The following is a 23,309-nucleotide window of genomic DNA, read 5'->3' as shown; positions in this document are numbered from 1 at the left end:
TCAAGATATTTCACCAACAGAAAGTTTCTTGATAAAATGCGATTTGAGATGTATGCACTTATCCTAATAAATCTAGCTAGCTAGCGAAGAAAAAAATATATATTTCTATACTTAAAGGAGAGATATATTTTTTGATTTCATATTTTCCTTCTGAAAAAAACTTTCTTTTCTTGTTTAATTCTGTGAAGGATCATAGGATAAACAAGAAGTGAGAAAGTAGAATCTCTGAATGCAGAGCTTTCTATTAAAAAACTAGGCTGTAAGGGTAAAAAATATTGAGCTAGTTTAGAAGATTTGGAGTGTGTGTGTGTGTGTGTGTGTGTGTGTGTGTGTGTGTGTGTGTGTGTGTGTGTGTGTTAATATTGGAGAGACTTGAGCTCTTCTGTGGGCTATCAAGAAGCCAAAAGTGAGGAGAAGGCAGAAAACCACTGTTGCAAGATTCCATGGAAGGGAAGGAATCTGTCTTGTATAGAAGGGATGCCTCGTTTGAACTATAGGAAAAGAGGTGAGCATTGTCATGGCCACATGATGTTACAGGTGCAGACAAATTTTTCTCTGTAAGGAAGGCGAGGTCACAGGCTGAGCCAGGGGAAGGGGGCCACTTCTTGAGGAGAGCAGTGAAGGTTAGGGGAGGAAGGGAGCAGGAATAAGTGAAAAGACTGACAAGTACACATAAGGCCCCAGTCAAGGCAGCTATATTTATTTTCAATTTGCCCCATTTAGTAAAGAAAATGCTTTTAATTGCTTCGAACTGAATAAAAAGAAAATGGGGAAAATAAAAGAGAATAAAGAATGGGCAAAATGATATTTACTGTGCAATAAAGAAGAGAGCGGGCTTAAACTTATTCATTTACTTATTTATTCATTCAACAAATACTTAGTGGCTATTATGAGCCAGATGCTTGCCTAGATACTGTTTACAGTCATTAACAAGACAGAAAAAGTCTTGCCTCATAGAGTACACATTCTATCTAGTCCTTTCCATATATGCCAAGATAATCCCTACTCATGTTCCCACAAAGTGTTTGGTTTTTTCTCACAGCTTCCACTGCCATACAGGACATGCCAGGCAACAGCCTCTCTTCCTAGTAAGGGGCTGAAGCACAAAGAACAAGTGTGAATCAGCTACATTTGAGGACAAATTGGTTAGTACTCATTCAAATAAAACTGGAAGGACATTTCAGAAAAAGAATGCCATAATTCAGTTTGAGATTTGGCCAGGCCTCAAGACTTAACAGTCTCTGAAAGGATCAGTGTCTTCTAATAATCCGTCTGACATGTTATGTTCAGAATGTGATTTTCTGATTAAGTAACTAGGCATGAAACTACTTCTGGACTCAGCGGCAGACAGATGCTGTAAAATCCATGCACGGTCCCCTAGGTGTTTGCTAAGGAAGCTGAAAGGGGCAAGGGATGTGGCCCTATCCTCTCTGGTCAAGTTTCAGGATAAATGGATTTAAAGGACAGAACTGCAACCAGGACTTGGCCACCCTGGGAAGGAACGCGGTGTTTGAACAACATCCTCTCCAGACTGAAAGCCGCTCAGAGCTGGATCGTCATTCCAGGCATTTGGCACACTGATTTATACTAGCAGCCAAGTGCATAATTGCCAGGAACTAGCCAAATCCACGGAGACACCAGTCACTTCTGACTGCTGAAAAATGTTTGTAATATACTGTAATAAATGTAAGCCTGACTCATTTAATCAGATCTGAGTCTCACACTGGGGATTTCTGTATGGGAGGGAGATGTGTACTGAAAAGCTACTTTTCTCTATTGCCATCTCCCATTCCAGGAAGAACAGAACTATTATCTAGTTGGCCTTGCCAATTTCTGTTTTATATTTTAGGTCATTAATGTGAATATTTATACATGTTTCCTTCTCATTCTGAATTCATTCTAGTACAAAGTGATGTAAATATGCTCCTTCTTATTTTAAATTAGGTTGAAAATGAACTAAGTATTACTGAAAAACAGAAGATTTAAGAGTATCAGACTCTTCACTACTCATGGCATATTTCTCAAATTGGTTTCCCCAAAACCAATGAGATGGGATGGGGAAAAGGTGCTGGTTACACTCCTCTGTAAGAAGCTGTCTGGGCTGTAGCAACTGGGGAAGATGTGTAGCTCACCTTCAGGAGCTGGCCAAACTGCCTCCTCACAGGAAGGTGAAAAATCAAACCAGCTGTTCCGAGCTTTCTTTCGCAGCTTCTTTGAAGTACATCCTTCATTCCTCAAGTTCAGAAATCTGATTTTCCCAGAGACAGATCTAGCCCCTGATCACTGATTCATATCAGTCAAAGTCACTAGGAAATTCTCTGAGCTCAGAAGTCAGACTCTTTTGAATCTAGGCCTTTTGACTTCAATGCCCTTGCCCTTTCTGATGGGGCACCCTGCCTTCCTAGTGGGAATCCACATGCAAGTGTGACAAGAGGTGACAAAATGATGGGAGGAGTAGGGCAGGCACCAGGGTAGGACAGGCCATGTGGAGAAAGCTGACAGTGGACAGCAGGACTAATTTGCCTGAGGGTCAGGAGCCAGAGTCCAGTCCCAAGGCAGGCTGGGGATGGGGGAATGGCAAGAAATAATCGATCCCCACTCAGAACTAACATATGAATGAAACAGAAACTATCTCAAGAAAACGGCAGAAGCCAGATTAGGAAAACTAGACACAAGGCACACCAGATGGGCCCAACACCTCCAACTGAGTTTCAGAACCATCTATTCCAACTCTTTCCATCTAGGACTAGAGCAGATAAGAACCTGTAGGTGGAGTCAAGTGGCTGCCAACGTTGGGGCTGAGAAGAAAAGCAGGGGCAGCGAGCGAGGCAGATCATTGCAATGCCAGCACCATCCTTCGGAGTTCAAAATTCTTTTCTACATATTCTTTCTTGACTGTTCTAAAATGTGCTGTTGAGTCTATGGCCATGCCACCCTGAACAAGCCCGATTCCATCTGATCTCGGAAGCTAAGCAGGATCGGGCCTGGTTAGTACTTGGATGGGAGACCACCTAAGGAAGACCAGTTGCTATAGGCGTAAAAAATAAAAAATAAGAGATTGTAAACTGACAAGGTCTTTGTAATCTGTGAGGTCAACCAAGGGTTGCCTCGCCTAAAAGTAAATAAATAAATAATAAAATAAGATAAAATAAAATGTGCTGTTGATTCTGTTTTACCTCTGGAAAACTTTCCTAGAGATGGCTTGAGAGAAAGTGACCATACAATTTACCACCTAAACCTGGACACTTGAAAGCAAAAGAGTTGTTATTAAGTATAGCTATACAACAGTCATAAACCAGGACTAACCCAGGCCAACACGGATATGCGGTCATCCTAGCTTGAGACCAAGCATTCAGGACTCAGGCATTCCTGGACACAGCTGGCAGAGGGCGAGATAATCTTGCTAGGGGTTGTACACAGGAGAGGCCAGGGGACTCCTGGGAAGTAGCTCACCCTAAGGGAAAAGTCAAAGTACACACACTGGGTTCAATGACATCAAGACAGGGCCAGAGGGGAGGGATGATTTTACCTGGGTCATAGGACATTGGCTGCACCCAATGTCCTATGACCCAGGTTCCATGGCTTTAAAAAGCCAGTGAAACTTTAAAAAAAGCTGTTTCATTAAAATTTCAAGGATTAGCAAAATCCTGTGATGGTAATTTTAGTAGCAACAGAGAAGGCACAGTTGGCACAGCAGCTGGAAGTGGAAGGGTAAATTGGTACAACCTCTTCGGAAAACTGTTTGGCAATATTGACTAAGGTAAACATATGCACTTCTATTCCTAGTATACACCCAACAGCAATGTATGTGTATGTTTACCAAATGACATGGACAAGAATGTTTTTAGCAGCGCTATTCATAATATTGGAACTACTCAATGTTTATCAACAGCAGATTGGATTAATACATTTTAGTATATTCAAACAATGAAATACTTCCACGAGAATGAACAAGTATAACCACATATGACAACATAAATGAACTCACGAACATAAAGTTGAGCTAAAGAAGCCAGACACAAAAGATACCATTTATATACAATTCGCAAACAATCAAAATTAAGCAATAGTTTCAAAAGTCAAAACAGAGGTAACCTTGTAAGAGATAGCAGACAGGCACATAAAAGGAGGCTTCTGGGGGTTGGTAATGTTCCATTTTTTGATCTGGGTACTGGTTATGGGTATGAAATTTTATCGAGCTTATTATTTGTCACTTCTGCTACATTCTACTCATCAAACTAGTCACTAAGGCCAGTCCATATTCAAGAGGAGTGTTATACACCACCTCATGATGGAGCATGGCAGAGTCACATTGCAGAAGAGTAATGTGGGATGGGTGAAATTGTTATAGAAAAGACAATCTATTCCAATTTAAAAATGCAATGACAATTCAAATTGTAAGTAATATTTTAAATAAATTTTACAGTCTACTCCAGTTATCCAGGGCAAATTAGAACTCTGCATCATTCTGAGGTAAAGCAGAAATCTTAGGAAGGTAAAGAAGAAAATAAGAGCTCCAGCAATCAAAGCAAACAAGACCAGGAAGGATGTTCCAGTTTACATCATATGCATTCCCTGGACTAATAACTGTGACCAAAGGAATAGGGTACATGTATGGGTCAGTCCCAGTCACATGCCCACAAGATGACATGAAATGGGAAAGGAGTAATTCATCAAAGAAAGAAACAATGGGAAAATAACACTTCTACTGCAAATGTCATATACTGTATCTGACTGTCATCGCAAAAGAAATTCTTAAACTTGTGTCAAGAATGAAGGAGTATGTTCTCTTCGAGTTGCATTTAACTCTAAGATTCCAGTGTTCTCTCCCTAACACACATGTCAAATCTATTAGTATTAATATTAAAATATTTTTAAAATATAGATCTAGTTGTAAAATATACATCCTAGTGCAACTACTGATGGCAATCACGTTTCATTTCTCTTTGAGCGTCTCTTAAAACACTCATCTGTCTATGAACATATGTAAACACTTTTATGTTTGCTAGTTTGGATAAGTCTTCTACACTATTTTGACCACACACATTTCTGTTAACAGCCATGAGTCACACACCAAACATTAACTGAAAACTACAGGTGTGACAGGCTGAACTTAAGCTCTACTCCTCCTCTCAGGGGAGATGCCTGGAAATTAGGAAGAAACCAAGTTACTGTTAGGCCATTTAACCAGATGGCTCAGCCACAAGCCTTGTCAGTTTATGTGGGAACCTCCATAATTAAAGGGACCAAGCCAAGTAGAAGAAAATATTTTAGCATAATAAGGCCGAGACTTTTATTTTGTAAGAAATAGACTTAAAGTCATATTATTAGAAAAAATATACATTTCTGTCATAGACTATGCACCAGAGGTGGGCAAACTTTTTCTGTAAAGAGTCAGACAGTAAATATTTTAGGCTTTTTAGGCCATACAGTCCCTGCTGCAACTATTCAACTCTACAGTTAAAACACAGAAATAGCCATAAACAATATTTAAACACATGAGTGTGGTTGTATTTCAATAAAATGTCATGAAAACAGGCCTGTGAGATTTGGTCCATTGGCCAAAATGTGCCAACCCCTGGACTAGACCACCCCCCAAAAAAAACTACATCACAAAGGTAAGATGTGTTTGTTTTCGGGTAAAGACAAAGCCTGGACACAGTCCCGCTGGTAGAGAGAACAAACAGAAATTGATATAGTCCAACTTATCCCACCCCTCCACCCCCCTTCCTAGCATGGGAGCTCATCCTCTCCTCTCTGCAGAAACAGCAGGGGCCAGAACAGACTGAGATTGTGTTCATATCCCTCTGAGGCCAGAGGTGACATAATTTGCAAAATACTTGAAGAGGCTTCATTAATTCCAAGGGGGAAGGTATGATCTGAGGAAATGGAAGGGACACTTGATGCTGAAGATTAAAGACAACATCTGTGGAGACAACATGGGGAGAAATGGCAAGAAAGCAAGAGTTAGGAATTGAGGGAGTATCAACATCCTGAAACCTGCCCAGAGAGGACTTGCTCCCCTGTGCCATAGAGATATGAATTACCTTACCTAGAGCCCAGGTCTTAATCTTTCTCTGGAACTTCTCTTGAATCCTTCAGCAAAGATGCTCTGAAGCCTCCCACAAGGCTCTGCCCTATTTCCTACCATTCTACCTCACTCAATCAGCCTCTCCTGGTCTGGCCTCCTTGCTGTTCTTTCAATAACCTAGGACATTACCATCTCAGGGCCTTTGTACCTCCTTACTCTTCAGACAGATTGAAAGCTCTTCCCTAACTATTCAAATGATTCACTCTCTTCCTCTGGGTATTTCTCAAATGACATCTCTTCAAAGATACCTTCCTTGACTTTTCTGTCTAGAATAGCATCCTCATCAGGTTCTGCTTGTTTTAATTTTTCTTCACACCACTTATCACTACTTGACTATCTCCCCCAATAGCATGCAAGCCCCATGAAGACAGGGACTTTGTTTAGTTCACTCTGGTATTCCAAGCACTTTGAATAGTACGTAGGACACAGATGGTGTTCAATATTTATTAACGTCAAAGAATAGATGAATCAAGTCCGATGTGTCTGTTATGGTTAATTTTATGTAGCAATTTGTCTGGACTATAGTGCCCAGACATTTTGTCAAACATTATTCTGGATATTTCTGTGAGGGTATTTGGAAGGAATTAATATTTAAATTGATAGACTTTGAGTAAAGCTGACTTCTCTCTATAATGTGGCTGAGTCTCATCCTATTAGTCGAAAGCCTGGATAGAAGAAAAAGTCAAGAGGGCACTTGGCATCAGACAACTTTTAGACTTCATATGCAGCATCACCTAGTCTCGATTTTACAGCAGACTGCCTTTGAACTCCCACTGAAACTCTTTCCGCAGTCTTAAGCCCCCAGCCTCCCTCATAGGATTTTGGACTCACCAATCCTCCTACAATGGTAGGAGCCAATTCCTTAAAATAAATTTCTTTATGAATATATCCTACTGATTCTGCTCCTCTGGAGAACCCTGACTGATACAGTCTCTAAGTCAAACTTCTTTAGTAAAGAATTCTTCCTAATAGCTCTATATCCACTGGTTTCCACAACACAAGTCAGGGAGCTGAAACTTCTGCATGTTTTTGTCAGATCAGCAGGTGATATTGCTCCAGGTGACTTCTTTCCCCATGGCCAGCAAAATAGAGCCTGGAGAATGGAGAAGAGAATAATCAAACATATTTTATAAAGATTATAGCTCATTATGTAAGAAACATTGGCGCTTGGACTGGAGATTTTTATCTTCCCTTCATACAATATTATTTCATTCATATTTAGTAAACTGGAAGGTTGATCTACACCCTAACCAGTCTAGATCCTAGAATGATAAAGAACATAAAATATCATACAAGGTAACTTTATATTCTAAATTGTTTAGCCATTTCCATAGTATTTGCATGACTAGATGTGCCCATAATTATAAAGTCTATGGCAGGGGTTCCCAACCACCGGGCTGCTGACGGTTCTGGTTCATAGCCTATTAAGCACTAGGCTGCACAGCAGGAGGTGAGCGCCAAGGTGGTAGGGAAGCTTCATCTGTATTTACAGCAGCTCCCCAGCGCTAGTACCACCGCCTCAGCTCCACCTACTCATAGGGGCACTGGTGCCGAAAAGGTTGGGGACCGCTTGTCTATGGGATGTGTTGTGTTTTCATAAGATGCTTCCTCACCGCTCATGCCCTTAAACTTTTTCTTAAGGAAACGAAACAAAAAAAGAGAAAGAAAGAAAGAAAACAAAACAAAACTCCCTACCCTGATACCACTATGAAATCCTGTCATGAGGGAAGCAGGGGTTCCCCGGCACCTGCAAAGCGCTGGAGCTGCCTTTAGACGCTTCCGCTCGGCCCCGTTCACGGTCCCAACTGGTACAAGGAGCGCGCTCTCCCAGCCAATCAAAGTTCAACAGAGCCCTCCTCCCGCGCGTCTTTCAAAGACCATCTAAGAACCAATGAGCGGTGAGAGGCCGAGCCTAGGCATCCGGAGGCGGAGTAAGAAACTGAGAGAGGGTGTGATTGGCTCCTAGAAGACACCACGCCCCACCTCACAGAAGGATGTACCAATGACCTGAGCAGAGAGACGGTGTCCACTTGGGGCTGCGAGACGCCGGTGCTGCCCCAGAGAGGCGGTGGTGGTCAAGACGTGGGGCAGCCTGCGATGAAGCCGGTGAGTTGGGTTGAAACTTGGAGGAGCGAAGCTGCAGGGATGGGAGCGGTCCCGAGGCCAGTTCTTGGGCCCAGGGACAGCCTAGGCTTGGTCGCGGAATGACTCAACGCAGCAACCGTCTTGGGTAAGGGAGGTGGCACTTCAGGCGAGAGCGATGACTGAGAAAGAACAGGGTCAGTGGCGAGCCAAGGAAAGACGGACGTTCACTGTGCGCCTGTTGTGGGCTGTCGCCTGCAGGTTGGCCTAAGCCTCACGGCAGCCCTGCCGGAGAGGGCTGAGCCCCATTTTACCGAAGAAACTGGGGCTTCTAGAGCTTACGTGTCTCGGTGTACCAATCTGCCTGATATTGCAGCCCCAAAGAATGTCCACGGCTACCCTGTGCCCCCTGGGGAGTAGTCCTCACCGGAGATTAGGAAAATTTCATGAAAGATGATTGCCAACCCCCGCTTGTGGGTGTTGTCACCACTATCACCATCTCCCAAGGCCACCTGGCACTGTGTGCTTTTCCCAGGGGTTCAGAATCCCTGCGCCTGAGAGAGCGGAAATGTCAAACTATGTTAGGATCTGTAAACTTGGCTAGGAGAGCCTGAGTAAGTTGGCCACACGAATTGAAAATCTTGAATCATTAAAACAGCTTTGAAGAGAAAGAAAGAAAAAAATAGATGCAAGGCGCTGAAGTCCCAACTGATTCACAACGTCGACAACGTTATTGAAGGGCCTTCATTTGAGCTGAGCTGATAATAATAATAATACAGATAGAGCCAAAGCAACTCAAAACCATATTCTAATTTGGCTCTGTAATGGAATCTTGTAATAACAAACGAGACCATTATAGAATATAGCTTCAGAGCTAAAAGGACATTACACTTACTTAAAAGGACTGGTTACACTTACTTATCCCGATGTTATCATGTGGAGGGACATCAGCTGTCCTTCTCTCCTGGCCTCTTTCTCCACTTGTCCTCAGAAGAGGATACGTGAGTAATCTGATCCTCAAGTTTGAGAGAAGCTGAACACAAGTAGCCCTACCCTTTCTTCCTTCTCTCTGCAGAGAGTACTTTCTAAAGTGCTCTCTGCCACCCTGGAGCCCTAGGTTGTCATTGGCTGCAGTGACTGGATGGATGAATCCAATTCTGGAGTGAAGAAATGACAAGCTCACCTGATCACAGCTTTAAAGCCATATCCACTATTTGATACTCAATAATAAAACTAATGTGTTGATCTCCATTCACCTCTCAAGTTTCTTATCTCTCAGTTGGTTCCAAGTAGAAAGTAAAAGGTGTGTTTTTTTATTGGTCCTATAAGTCTAACTCTAGAAGTCTTCCATGTATACACGATGCCTACAGCATTGAGTTACAACTCCTTATTTAGGTCAGCACACAAAGTCCATCTCAATCTCTCTAACCCAGTGATTCACAGGTTATTCCATTTATACTTCCCCTCCCCCAGCAACTGAACTACTAGGCTGTATGGGGGTCATTTTTTGAGAAATGGAGTAGGTAAAACTACATCTCTAGCTTTATCTCCTCTGCTGTATCACAATTCCCAAAGCCTTTTCTCCTTTTGCCTTAACTTGTTCTTGATCTGCCTAAAACTTCCTGCTTATCCTTCAAAACCCAGTTATGCAGCTCCTCTGTGAAGCTTTCTCCAGCTCCCTAAATAGTCGCTCCCTTTTCTGCCCTGAAGTGCATTGATTATGCTTTCGTTTTAGCACTTAGATCTTCCTCCAGTAATCTGTGCACACATCTGTGTCTCCAGCTATACCAGAGGTAGGCTGTTTATTTTATGGATCTTTACTCTCCAGAACTTGATGAAAGAAGATGTCCAAGAAATGTCTGCAAATAAATGAGTTAATCTCCTCACTTTATAGCTGTGGAAAACTGAGATCCAGAATAAACTCTTGTTGCTTGTCCAAGATTATACAGTAAGTGACAGAGCCAATACCAGAAGCCAGGTTTCTTGATTCCCAAACCAACTCTCTTTCCACTACATAGTGTCATAATTATGTATAGGATGGTAAATAGCAATAACTTATTATTGATATTGCCAATCTCTCTGATATTCCATATTGAATAAATTACAAATATGCAGTGTGTGTTAAGCAAAGATCAGCTATACTAAGACTATATATAAATATTCATTACAGTGATTTAACATAACTGACTTCTTTTGAAGCCTAGTTCATTGCAAACAAGTGAGTTTGACTCATCAGATGAAGAGCCTATTGAAGATGAACAGACTCCAATTCAGATATCATGGTATGTTAACATTTCTGATCAATGATGAGCTAAAATATTTGATGTGTACATCATAATCTTTGTAGAATGTAGTCCACATATTGAATATATTTAATAATTCTCTTCTACTATTTATATAATTATAATCTTTAAGGGTCGTCTAACTCCATGATTACTGTCCATGATAAAATTAGGCCTTTAGAGGATTATGGGTCCTTCTTTATACATTGAGAAAACCATAACAGAAACAAGGAAGTTGAGATCAGACTAGAATGATCTCCCATTTAGTACCAAAACTTACCTATTCTTTTATGACAAAAGACTAGTGTACCAAACATAGTATGAAACATTTAATCATTTATCATTTAGTCAAATCCTAGAACTATGTGCCTCTGTAATGCATCTGTCAGCAGACACTGTTTAAGGTAAAAGCCACATTATCATAGATACAATAACAAAAGCACGTTTCTATATAAAATCAACTTCTAAATCTTGGCAGTGATTTATGGTTATACCAGATTCTCTATAACCAGCAATCGAATGCTGTTCTCTACTATAGGAAGAGAAAAAAAATGTAAGTGTTGTCCCTAAAGTTTTTGTTCTGCCATCAAATAGCAATTATCTTTCGGTGCTCTTTCTAACCCCCTTTTTAAATTAAAAACTCATCTAATTTTCTAATTCAAGTGCTATTTATATGCTGCCTCCCGTTTTCCTCTAAACTCATCTTCTGTCTTGCAAACAAGGTGAGCCTCTGCCTTCATTGTCCCTGAGTACTACAAACTGGGACTATGATTTCTTGAAATTATTTCATTTTTACCAAAATCCATTACAACAAAGAATGGGTAGCCTATGGTTTTTATCATATAAAATTATATCCGTTTAAGGAAGTCCTACAAAGAAATCTTAAAATAGAATGAATGCTCAGGATGAAATTGTCAGATGGTCATTTTCTAGCTTATTACCTAAGGTTATTAAGACAAAATATCTCAGGTAACATACCATAGGAAACTTAAGTATATTTTATACTAGTTATAGGCAATCTAGGCATTATTATCATTATGGTAAGTTTAAATTAACCTGCCACTTTTAAAACTTAAACTGTAACAAAACAAATGATAAGTCTCTGTTTCAAAAATTTCCAGTCTGCTAGGCCTTTTTGTGACCATTGATATTTAATTATAAATTTTTGTTTTGTGACTACTGTAAAACTTTAAAATACCTTTGTTTGGTGGCAAGCATGCACTTTGGTTAAATTGCATTTCCATTTATAACTTTTGTAACTTTTAAAAAATTGAACTAAACTTGATAAAGTTTTATTCTTTTCAGGCTCCCCTTGTCACGCGTGAATTGTTCTCAGTTTCTTGGTTTATGTGCTCTTCCAGGTAGGTACCACTACAGCTGGCTTCTTATTGATACATTACACCATTTTGTGTTTCTTTTGTGTTGATTTGTTTTGTTGTCAGCTAACATATCATTCTCTGTACTGAGCAATAGGAGAATTTCACAGACCATTTATCTGTATGGGGAATTCACTTTTGGGAAGCCTTCATGGGGGCCATAGGTAAAGGAACATAGATCTACTCTTCAACCCTTCTGATCCACATTCACAGTTCTACCTTTCTATTTTACCTGTCTTATGAAAATTTAAACACTGTGGTACAATGTGAAGCTGAGGACGATAGCTAGGTACTTATTACAGAAAAGACACAGAATCCCTGGATTATATTCTTAAGGATATAAGAAATTGAAATTCATATTCAAAATGGAATTTGAACATATAAATGATCATGTGGGATGACTTTCCAAAGTAGCTATATGTATGTTTAAATATACTTGTTATGTATGACCCAGATCTGACTTTTTCACTTGTCTTATTACTACTTATAGGTTGTAAATTCAAAGATATTAGAAGAAATATCCAAAAGGATACAGGTAGGTATAATAGAAAACAACTGTATTAACAGTTTTTTTTTCATAACACTGAAAATATCTGTCAAAAAGAATAAACTGTAGTCTTTTCTCAGTATACCAAATAAATATTTGATATTTCTTAAAATTTCAAACTACTGACTTATCTAATAAGTGAATAGATATTTATGAAGAGCACAGAAAACTCTTCATTTACTAGGCATGGCATTGCTTTTCACTGATTGTCGTAGTTATATATAGAAATTGCATTTGAGTTTAGAATGTATAAGTTGGAGAGAGAAAAGTATGTAAATAGAAAACTGACATTGCACTGCACAAATCTTGGAACATGCTGTTCTTTACAGACTTGACTGTGATAGTAGAAATTGTCTGGATAGAAAATGTAGAGAGCCAGCATGTAGGTGGGGAAGATGGAGTGGTGTCCGATCTTTGCATGCCCACGGATGTTCATACAACTGTAGCCTCGAGTCTAATGATCCCAACTGGAGTTTACATATTGCATGATACTAAAATCTTGTATTTTTAAAATATTTTTTTCTGGTTGGCCTGGAATATCTCAAAGCTAATAGTCCTGCCAATGTCTTTATAAAACATCAAAATAAAAATGTATATATTGCTTGATTCTGACCAGTACAGATTTTTTAAATCTTAAAATTTTTTTTCTGGTTTTTTTAGGATATCAATTTGCTGATATACTCTCTCTAATTTATTCCTTACCTACCAAAAAAGACTTAAAGAGGCTAATAGATTAATTGACCCTTGCAGATTTTGTAAAGATTTTCTGATTTAGAGACACCCACCATGGTAGGAAATTTTCATTTGGAAAATATTTAAGTCATACACAAAATATAATGTAAATCATTGGTTCAAGTACCAATCTTGCACATTTTGGAAAGACCTATTCATTTAGTATCTTCTGAAAGAGGGGTTTCCAGTGTTTTAGCAAACCCTTTCTTTTCCAATGAAATCTTAAATGGAATCCAATATATAAAATGGATGACAATGTTTTATGGAGGAGGCCTACAATCTCCCTGCAGCTGTTCCTGTAGTTCCTCCTAAGAGTCCTTTCTAGGAAGTTTGAAAACCACTGTATAATGGAAATTATTTAGTGTGTATAAGAGGCAAATGGAAAATTACCTACCATTAAAAATGGTTAAGTACGTTAACAACATGTTAAATCCTTTTAGAAGTACAAAAATGTGATAGTATTATCTAGAGCAGCACCATCCAATAGAAATATAATGGGAGCCACAAACAGAAGCCATATATGTAACTTTATATTTTCTAGTTGCCACATTTAAAAAAGTAAAAAACAGGTGAAATTAATTTAACAACATTTTTATTTAACCTAATATAGCTTAAATAGTATCATTTCAATGGGCTTTGATTATAAAACAAATTATGAATGAGATAGATTTTTTGTACTCAATCTTTTAAATCAGATATGTATTTTACACTTAGAAAAAATCTCAATCTGGACTAGCCACATTTCAGTGTAAATCTAGAGGTTCATAATCAAAGGCATTTTATACTTAAATAACTAAATCTTGTTGTATTTAGGAGGCAGGAGGGGCAAGGAGGCTCAGGTCACCCAGAATTAGTTATTCATTATGAACCAAATGCTCTATAGTAAATATTGCCATAAGAAAGTTCCAGTGTATAGAATGGTCCACAGAACTGTTGCTTGGATCATATTTATTATAGTGCAAGTGTCTAAGTTACATAATTCTAATACAGTTAATGTTTTATTTCCTGGAGACCTAGTCCCAAAATTAAATACATGATGGTGTGGTACAGTAACAAATATAGGGGAGAATACAAGAACACTGGCACCATGACCATGCCGGAGATTTTCTGTACAATGCTTAGGGTAAACAAAAAAACAGAGTGATGAAAGTAGCAAACATGGTTGGTTTTATGAGAAGAAAAACAGGAAAAACATATAGTATCATCCCTTCTTCAGAGTTTGTTTTAAAATACTATATGTTTTTTAAATTTGTTTTAAAGCAGCATGTATTGTAAAATTATTTCTCAAGAATAGTAATATAATTGACTCATCTTAAAATTCGGTAAAAAGCATTTTGAATTATAAAGTCAGATTTAATTTTAATCATCTTTCAGTTCAGATGTTTCTAAATCCCATTTTGTGCTTAGTGACTTGATTTTTACCCTAGTTTGAAGACAGATCGATACGTTTTAGATTATCAATAAGCACTTCGAATTTATAGATTATTGTTTGTTATTTACTCAGTTTAAGAAATTTAACTCCATATTTTCACTCTTGACCATATTTAAATTTGTAATGTTTTGAACATGTATGTCTGTGTATCTTGGTCTATTGGCAGAAGAACTAAAGAGCTATGGTATACAAGACATATTTGTTTTCTGCACCAGAGGGGAACTGTCAAAATATAGAGTCCCAAACCTCCTGGACCTCTACCAGCAATATGGAATTGTCACGCATCATCATCCCATCCCAGATGGAGGGACTCCTGACATAGCCAGCTGCTGTGAAATAATGGAGGAGCTTGCAATCTGCCTTAAAAATAATCGAAAAACCTTAATACAGTAAGTTCTCCTTTTCTCCATTCATTACATGAGAAATGTCCCAGTCAGAATGATTTTTTGAATTACTGCATCCTCATTCAGTTACTACCTACTTTGTAATTTGTTGCGAGGATCAAAAAGAGATAAAGGATGAAAAGTACTAGCATAATGCCTGGTACAGAGCGTGTACGCAGATATTTGCTGTCATAACTTTTGAAGAGTAAGGACAATAAATAAGTAGATTTGAAAATTTTTAGAATAGGGTTACAGGCTTTTTTTTTCTTTCATTTTGCCTTAGACCTTTAGTTATTATTTTGAGATACCCTTTCTCAAAAAAGGTGAGGCATTCATCTCGTTAACCTTACTTGTTGGTCAGCCTTTCGATCGCTTCTAAGAGCAAGAGAGTCAATTTTTAAAAAAATTAGCAGCAAAGAAATCATCCCTAAGCAATAAGAAATATTAAAAATATGTCTTGAAAATTATAATTGATGACATGAATTTGCTACCAGAATGAAAGAAGGACTCTTATTGTTTGTCTATGGTTCTACACAAGCTGCTGGTATGAAAGTTTAAAACAAAATAAAAAGAGGCTAAGAAAAAAATGATGAAAGAATTTTAAAAAATGGCTTGGAGAAAGGACGAAGTGAGTGACAACCAGTAGTAGACAGTAGCAAAGATGAGAAGTAGTGCTGTGGGTAAGAAGCAGAGGTGCTCTGCCGGAAGTGAGACACAGAGTAGAGGAAGGTAAGCCAGCCGCAGGTAGCAAACTGGTCCTTCTCTGTGCCAATTGGAACAAGATAGAGTACTAAATAGTTTGATACTACAAAAGCCCTAAGTTCCCTGAAGTCATTGCATTAAGCTAAACAGTACGCAGACTCCACCAAGTAACCGGGTAGTCTCAGGGCTGGCCCAGCCAACTTCTCTCCTTCCACCTAGAGCTCAGGGCCCTCATGCCAATAGTTACCATTCTGAAGGCAAACCGACTAGTACAGGGTCTTTGAGGACACAAAACTGTTTGTGGCCAAACTCAACTCTGATATACAGAGAAGTGTAGCCTACCAAGTAGAGAATAAATATATAGAAGCCATTCTATAGTCTATGGTTTCCAAGCTTTCTCTAGAGAAAAGCATAATCTCTCAGTGTATGCAATTACTAATTGTAAAAGCAAAATTTTAGACTAAATAGTTGTCTATGCTAAATTTTCTAAATCTAAGTAAAATAGCATTAGATAATTAGATGTAGCTAGCGAAAAATATTTTCCAGTTTTTTAACCCATTTTTCCAACCAATTCTGAGATTTTTTTTCAAATAAATATTTGAAAGCAGCCTCTACTAAAAAGATTCCAGGCATCAAACTAGCTCAGATTAGTGAAACAACAAATTCCACTCTAGCAGGTTCTAGCGTACTGAATGCTCTGTTTGAACAGAATACAAACAGGTTGGAAAGATGGGTGAGTGGCCTTGCATATGTTAAATGCTTCAGGCTCACATAAAATATTGCATCTGATGATGAAATTTTCATTGTCCTATACCTTTCAAAAGTGTCCTACAGTGACTACTGTTTGGACAAAGACAATTTTCCATCCATTCTACCATCTTTGAGTGCCCACGTTGCTAGACAGCTCTAGAATTTATCCTGGTAAATGTTTTTCACTCTCTTGTTGTCTACCAGTGCTGTCTCACAGTTCTCCCTTGGCATTTTCATTCCTTCATAAAATCGGAGAACACTGCTTGCCTACTATATTATATCATTTTCTAGGACTGTTGTAACAAAGTACCATAAACTGGGTAGCATAAAACAACAGAAATTTATTCTCTCCCATTCTGGGAGCTAGAAGCCCAAAGTCAAAACCGTGGCCAAACTCCCTCTGAGACTCTAGACAGAAAACTTCCTTGCCTCTCTTCAGCTTCTGGTGGTGGCAGTAGATCCTTGGCTTGCAACTGCATCACTCTAATCTCTGACTGTCACTACATGATCCTCCTTGTGTGTTTCTATCTTCATATGATATTTCTCCTATAAAGATACCAGTCATATTGGGTTAGGGCCACCCTAGTGACCTCATCTTAATTTGATCATATCCACAAAGATCTTACTTTGAAATGAGGTCACATTCACAGTACCAGGGATTATGACTTCAATATATCTTTCTGGGGACACAATTCAGCCCATAACACCTACTGTGTTCCAAACTGAATTATAAAACACACCCTGTGAGGCATAGTCCCCACCCTCAAGGAACCCACAGCTAACAACACTACCACATAAGTGCAAAGAGATTCACACAAGATATGTAAGAGGTGGCACACAGGACAGCAATGGTTTCTGTGGAGACATAAAGGCATTTCAGGGAATGAAATTTGAGGTGGGTTTTGAAGGATGAGTGGAAATCAGAGAGAGGAGGAAAGATAAGAGTAGCAAAAGGTATAAAGGAGTGTTAAAGTAGTATTAATCTTTCAGAAAGCCACTGCAGTGTTCTACCTCTCTCTACCTTTCCATGGTAGATCCTTATCTCTGAAACAGGCCTACATCTGGGACACTGTAGAAAGCAAGTTCACGAACCCCTTTCGAGGTCAGCACCTGTTTGGTCCTCTGTCTCACATCCTATCACAAGATATGTACCTAGAGCTTCATCTACAATATACTACAGTGATTGATGTTCAAATTAAGTCTCAGCACCCAGTTAGATTCAGCACACCCTCTAAGAAAGTTAGGACATGTGCAACGCATTTTTTAGGATCTTCAAAAATGATTAAAATGGTTTTGTTGCTTTCAGGGTTAATCTTCGTTTTTCTGAGAAATGCAGTTATGCAGAACTGCTAATATCTTCGCAATACTAACATTCATTTACTTCTTACTCTGTGCCAAGCTCCGTTCTAAGCCCTTTACAATGCTACCTCATTCACTCCTCACTATGATCTAGGTACTATTGCTGAAACCATTTTATAGGTGAAAAGGCTGAGGCCCAGAGAAGCTAAATCACTTCCTTAGGTTCATACATCTAATAAATGACAGATCCAGGATTCAACCTAGGCCGTGGGACTCTAGAGCTTATACTCTTAAACCTCTTTGATACACAACCTCTGTACTCTTTGGATAAATGAAGTTATTATACCAACAGCTCTTTTTCCATAACCACTAAGATTTTGTCCAGACAGAGAAAAATAATCCAAGTGGCCATTGGTAAAACAATCTGACTCCTACCTATTCAGTAATATGTTCCACTGCTCAGATGTGGATCCCGGAATTTAAAGAAGTCACTAAAAAGGCCCTGCCTCCCTTGACCCTTAGAGGTATTCAGATATTTCATCTCAGTGTGCAAGGCACTATGCTAGGCATTAGAGTTAAAACTAGGAGGCAGAAAGAACAAGCCTGTAGTTGTAATTGTGGGGATGAAATGAAAATGTGCAAATTTCAAAACTGTACTTTCCTTTCAGCTGTTATGGAGGAGTTGGGAGATCTTGTCTTGGTAAGAAATATATTTTCATTATTCAGTATTTTTTTTTTTCATTTCAAAGTAGGCAAACTCCTGTTTCTGGGCCATATGCTCACTGTATGAAAGTGAAACCAAACACAATAAAGTCTGCTAAACCCCAAAGGATTACTTAAGGCCCTAAATTTGGCATTCCCTAGGAAGAATGGGTGAGACTGGGGGTTGTTTTCAGCATCGCTATGGTGGATTCTACAAAATAATTTACATGTTAGCATCTGCATTCTTGTGTTTTGTTTTGTTTTCTAATATTCTCCCTATGCAGGTGTTATGATACTGACAGTAGCTTCTAAATAATATTCGCAGGTAACATTAGTATGAAAACCAATGTTAATTACCATATGTTTACCTTAAACTTTTTAAAAATGTGTTAGGGACAAAAGAACAGTTAATGAAATGGCACATTAGAGTAACAGTTACTCCTTTTAGTTTTGGACAGTACAGAAATTGAAAACTTTTTGTTTCAAAGAACACTATCAGAATCAAAAGACAACTCACAGAATAGGAAATACTTATAAACCATATATCTGATAAGGGGCTCATCTAGGATATATAAAGAGCTTTCATAACTCAATAATAAAGACAAATGACCCAATTTTTCAAAATGGACAAATGATCTGAATATATATTTCTCCAAACAAAATACACAAATGACCAATAAACACATGAAGAAGATGCTCAACATCATTAGTCATCAAGAAAATGCCACAGTGAGATACTATTTAACACCCATTAGGATGGCTATTATCAAAAAAACGGAAAAAATATGCAAGGATGTGGAGAAATTGGATCCTTCATATACTGCTAGCGGGTATGTAAAATGGTGCAGTTGCTTTGGAAAACAGTCTGGCAGTATTGCCTCAAACAGTTAACATAAAGTTACCATATGACTCAGCAGTTCCACTCCTAAGTATATACCCAAAAGAAATGAAAACATTTCCACACAAAAACTTGTACATGAATGTTTATAGTAGCATTATTCATAAAAGCCAAAAAATAGAAACAACCTAAATGAAAATGTCTATCCGTACAATGGTATATTATTCATCCACAAAAAGGAATGAAGTACTAGTACATGCCACAATATGTATAAAAACACATTATGCAAAGCGAAAGAAGCATGTCACAAAAGACCACATATGATTTCATTTATAGGAAATGCCTAGAATAGGCAAATCTATAGAGACAGTAGATAATTGGTTGCTTAGGGCAGGGGTAATGGAGTCATAGGGGGATTTTAACAAAAGGATGCAGGGGTTTTTTGAGATGATGAAAATGTTCTATGATTGGTTGGTGATGGCTGCACGTATCTGTGAATACACTAAAATCCACTGAATTGTATACTTTAAATGAATGAATTGTGTGCTATGTGAATTATAACTCAATAAAGCTATATTAAAAAAAAGAAAGAAAGAATGAAGGCACTGCTAAACTTTAATTCAACCAGTAATTTAAAATCATAATTTAACTGTCGAAAACACATAAGGCCTCAGTCTTTTAATTCATTTCAATTACACCAAACTCAGTCTTCTGTACCAACATAAGTCTAATTAAATATAAAATGCTCTACTCTATCATTATTTAATAATATGCTATTTTTTTTTTATCATGTTCTGTTAGTAGCCGCTTGTCTCCTGCTGTATCTGTCTGACACAGTATCACCACAGCAAGCCATAGACAGCCTGAGAGACCTAAGAGGATCTGGAGCAATACAGACCATAAAGGTAAGGAGGTTGACTTTTCTTGTGTGGGTGTGGTTAGGGGAGCAGACCCTTACAAATACACCGTAATTCAGCATTGTGGGGAAAGAGGAAAATTTCCCCTTCCCTCTGCTGGTTCTTTTCAGCTGGTTGAATAATCAAATCAACATAAGACAGATTGACAAGAGAAAATCAAATTAATTTAGTGCGCATGGGAACTCCACACACAGGAAAGAAGACCTCATCTGCACAAGAGGTTCAGAGACAGAAATGGAAAATGACGTACATATGACATTCTGAGCTAGGGAGGAAGTAAGGCACCTTAGGGCTTCGGAAGGTTAATTGCAGGAAAAGCATGTTTTCAGTAATCAATAGTTTGCCCTGGTCAACTCTGATAATCTCTTATATGGGCAAGGCCCCTAATTCAAATTCCTCTAGGTAGTTGGAACTTCCCAGGATCTACCAGTGTTCAGTTTTTGCCCATTCAGCTCATTTTAGAAAAATGAGATGGTTACTATAAGCGTGTTAGTTTCCTGGGTAGATTTTCGGCCAAAAAGATCTAATGAAGATCTAATTGTATCATCAAAACACTTAATAAAGATGAATGACTATAATACAAAAAATATAAAGTGACGCTAATTACTCTTTGCTATGGATAACCGAAGGTGACATCTTCCACATTTACTTTTCCCTTAACATTCAGAAATACTGCCATAGCAATGCCCAAGGATATTGTTATATACTAATCATGTTGCTGAAAAGATTCTGCAGATTTCACTTTATCTATAGCTCTGTAAAGCTAACTTGCCCTCCTTTCCCAAGCACCCAGCCTCAGCTTTAGAACTAAATCAGGAGCAAGCACTAAAGGATCCTGGCCTTTACACAGCTCCTTGAGCTGCAGAGTCCATCTACCCAGGGTTCAGGTCTAACCAAGTGTCATGAATATGAATTATTATAATAACTGATAATTTCACCGAGCAGCCTGATTCTCAGTGCTCAAATAAGGTCTTTCAAAAACCAATCCATACAGGACCCCACTTAAGTGCACAGTTCTGAAAACAGAGCTGCCCATATTATCTGTTCCAATCAAATGATGCTTCAAATTCAAGATGTTCTTAAGTCTCTTTTTTAAACGAAATACATGGTCAAACACATGTGCATATGTATGTATATGCATGTTTTACACCTTTAATCTTGGAGAGAATTAAGCCCATATTAATATGGGCTGTCGACCTATCACCTCAGCATTCTGTGGCAAACAGGCTTTTCCCATCCCTGCCGATTTAAGTTAGCACTATGCAATTTCAACTCCCTAGTGAGATGAAATGAGATTACTGGCAAAGTAAAAATATCCTCTAGGAAGCTATGAAAATTCTGAATAAAGTTTTGTTTTTTGGTTTTTTTTTTTTTTTGCTTATCTGTTAATTTTAATATCATTTGCTATGAAAATTATTCCAAATGGATTGTCATCACAAAAAAGCAGAAAACTAGGGCTTTTATAAATTAATAGATTTTCTTGAACATACCATTGTTAATTGCTACGGGTGTCTTCTCCTCCCTTCTTAGCCCCATACCATTGTTAATTGCTACAGAAGGTGCCTTCTCCTCCCTATTTACCCCCATTAGCAAAAAGAATGCCTTCATGTACTAGTTTTAATCTTATTTGTTTCTGCCAGTAAAGGGAGAAATCAGATTTAAAAACATTCAACTGTATTTCATGCTACCTTCTGATTTTCAGAGATTTTTAAAGCAATAGTTTTCACATTATATGTAGCTTTATTGAAAGATAAAACTTCCCCATGAAACTTCCTTACCTGAAAGGATATAGAATTGTTCTTAGAAAATACTTTTGATTCCTGATTCCTGCTAGTATTGTAACTACTCCAGTAACTGGTTTTCTACAATGTGTTTCAATATATCTTTACTTTTTTCAGCAATATAATTATCTTCATGAGTTCCGGGACAAACTAGCTGCACATCTATCATCAGGAGATTCACTATCAAGATCTGTATCTAGATAAAAAAAAAATTTTTAAACAGCATATGTATATATATGACCGTGTCTGAAATTTAAGAGCTCTCTAACACAATTTGTATTGAAGTGAAACTACTAGTTATCAATTTGATTGTAAATGTGTATGTGCAGATATTCCTAAAGCTTTTATTGACAAATTTCATTGTGTCTCTTTCATCTTTTATAGGAGATAGAAAAACTACTGTACAATTTTCCTTTTTAGAAATGCACTGGTTGCCCTGGTATATTTTACGTGGAGATAATGCTGAAAAAGTATATGGAAAAATATTTGACTGCATTTATTTATCACTTTTACCTCGTTTTAGTATTTGTAACTATCGAGTGACATATAACATAGTAATAAGTATGAAAATTTGTATAAGTGCCCGAGCTGAAGTTATTTAAATGACTTTCACCCTTTTTTCCTCCCAAAATCTTTACCATTGTTTTTTCTACTTCATAGACATACAAAATTGTAAGGAATCCTACAAATCATCTAGTCATCTCCCTCCCAGTGCTGGATCATGCCCAATAGGTGTTTATCCTGCATTTGCTGGGACATTTTCAGAGACAACAAATTCGCTGGTTCAGACGACTGCTCTGTTTTTAGAGCATTCACTTGTTCACCTTAGAAACAACACATAATGAATTTAATCCTTCTTTCACATTTATTTATAAAGTACTTATCTACATATTAACAATCTTCAATTTTCTCCTTCATCTTACTTATATCACTAAACATGCCTCTTTGTCTTTAAATTCAACATTGAGCTACCCAAAGCAGTCATTTAGACTATAGATAGAATTATACAATGAGTCAAAGCCACCTGTTTTAACAGATATCGATGGTTTCAGAGTCGCATAAGGTAGGTGCATGGCTCTCTTTGCTACTGGTAATCACAGATGTGAACCAGTGGTCACTGGCACTTACACACAAGGCCAAGTAACTGTCACATCAGAACAATTTTTAAATCATTATATAATTACCAAAAATCTTATTTTGTCTCACACTCTTCTTGCTGCTGCTGAACTACTTTAATTTCACCAGGGAATACTTTAAAACAATGACTAGTGCTGTTGAAAACTTCAGACCAGAGAACCACTATGTACCATAATATAATCAATATTTTAATCCTTTTATATATGCACTGCTTCTAGAATTTAAGATTTTATAATATTAAGAAAGATTGGAAAGTCA

The 23,309-nt window shown here is 37.9% G+C and overlaps 1 protein-coding gene, 1 long non-coding RNA gene and 1 pseudogene across 3 annotated transcripts; 2 read left to right on the top strand and 1 right to left on the bottom strand.

Moving 5' to 3' along the window:
• Positions 1-2,917: 2,917 nt before the first annotated feature.
• On the top strand, positions 2,918-3,037 carry LOC111735836 (annotated as a pseudogene).
• A 121-nt stretch (positions 3,038-3,158) lies between these two features.
• Positions 3,159-7,922, bottom strand: LOC105309222. The gene is made up of 4 exons (XR_897375.2): positions 7,787-7,922; positions 6,923-7,184; positions 6,053-6,756; positions 3,159-5,926 (listed from the first exon to the last, which is right to left on the bottom strand). It is a non-coding gene; the product is annotated as an uncharacterized LOC105309222 (long non-coding RNA).
• A 131-nt stretch (positions 7,923-8,053) lies between these two features.
• On the top strand, positions 8,054-22,274 carry CDKN3 (cyclin dependent kinase inhibitor 3). 2 transcript variants are annotated; one of them, XM_011385340.2, is made up of 8 exons: positions 8,054-8,197; positions 10,373-10,455; positions 11,761-11,816; positions 12,322-12,366; positions 14,709-14,931; positions 18,345-18,376; positions 20,021-20,121; positions 22,032-22,274. In XM_011385340.2, exons 1-8 carry the CDS (start codon positions 8,189-8,191, stop codon positions 22,116-22,118), a joined length of 636 nt encoding a protein of 211 aa, XP_011383642.1. In that variant the 5' UTR covers positions 8,054-8,188; the 3' UTR covers positions 22,119-22,274. The 2 variants fall into 2 exon arrangements, with proteins under 2 accessions (XP_011383642.1, XP_011383639.1); XM_011385337.2 differs by having other exon boundaries at positions 8,056-8,197; positions 20,018-20,121.
• Positions 22,275-23,309: the final 1,035 nt, after the last annotated feature.

Source organism: Pteropus vampyrus, unplaced genomic scaffold, assembly GCF_000151845.1.
Source record: "Pteropus vampyrus isolate Shadow unplaced genomic scaffold, Pvam_2.0 Scaffold15, whole genome shotgun sequence".
In the NCBI taxonomy this organism is placed as follows: domain Eukaryota; kingdom Metazoa; phylum Chordata; class Mammalia; order Chiroptera; family Pteropodidae; genus Pteropus; species Pteropus vampyrus.
Note: the sequence above shows the minus strand (reverse complement) of the source record. Positions and strands in the feature narration are given on the sequence as shown.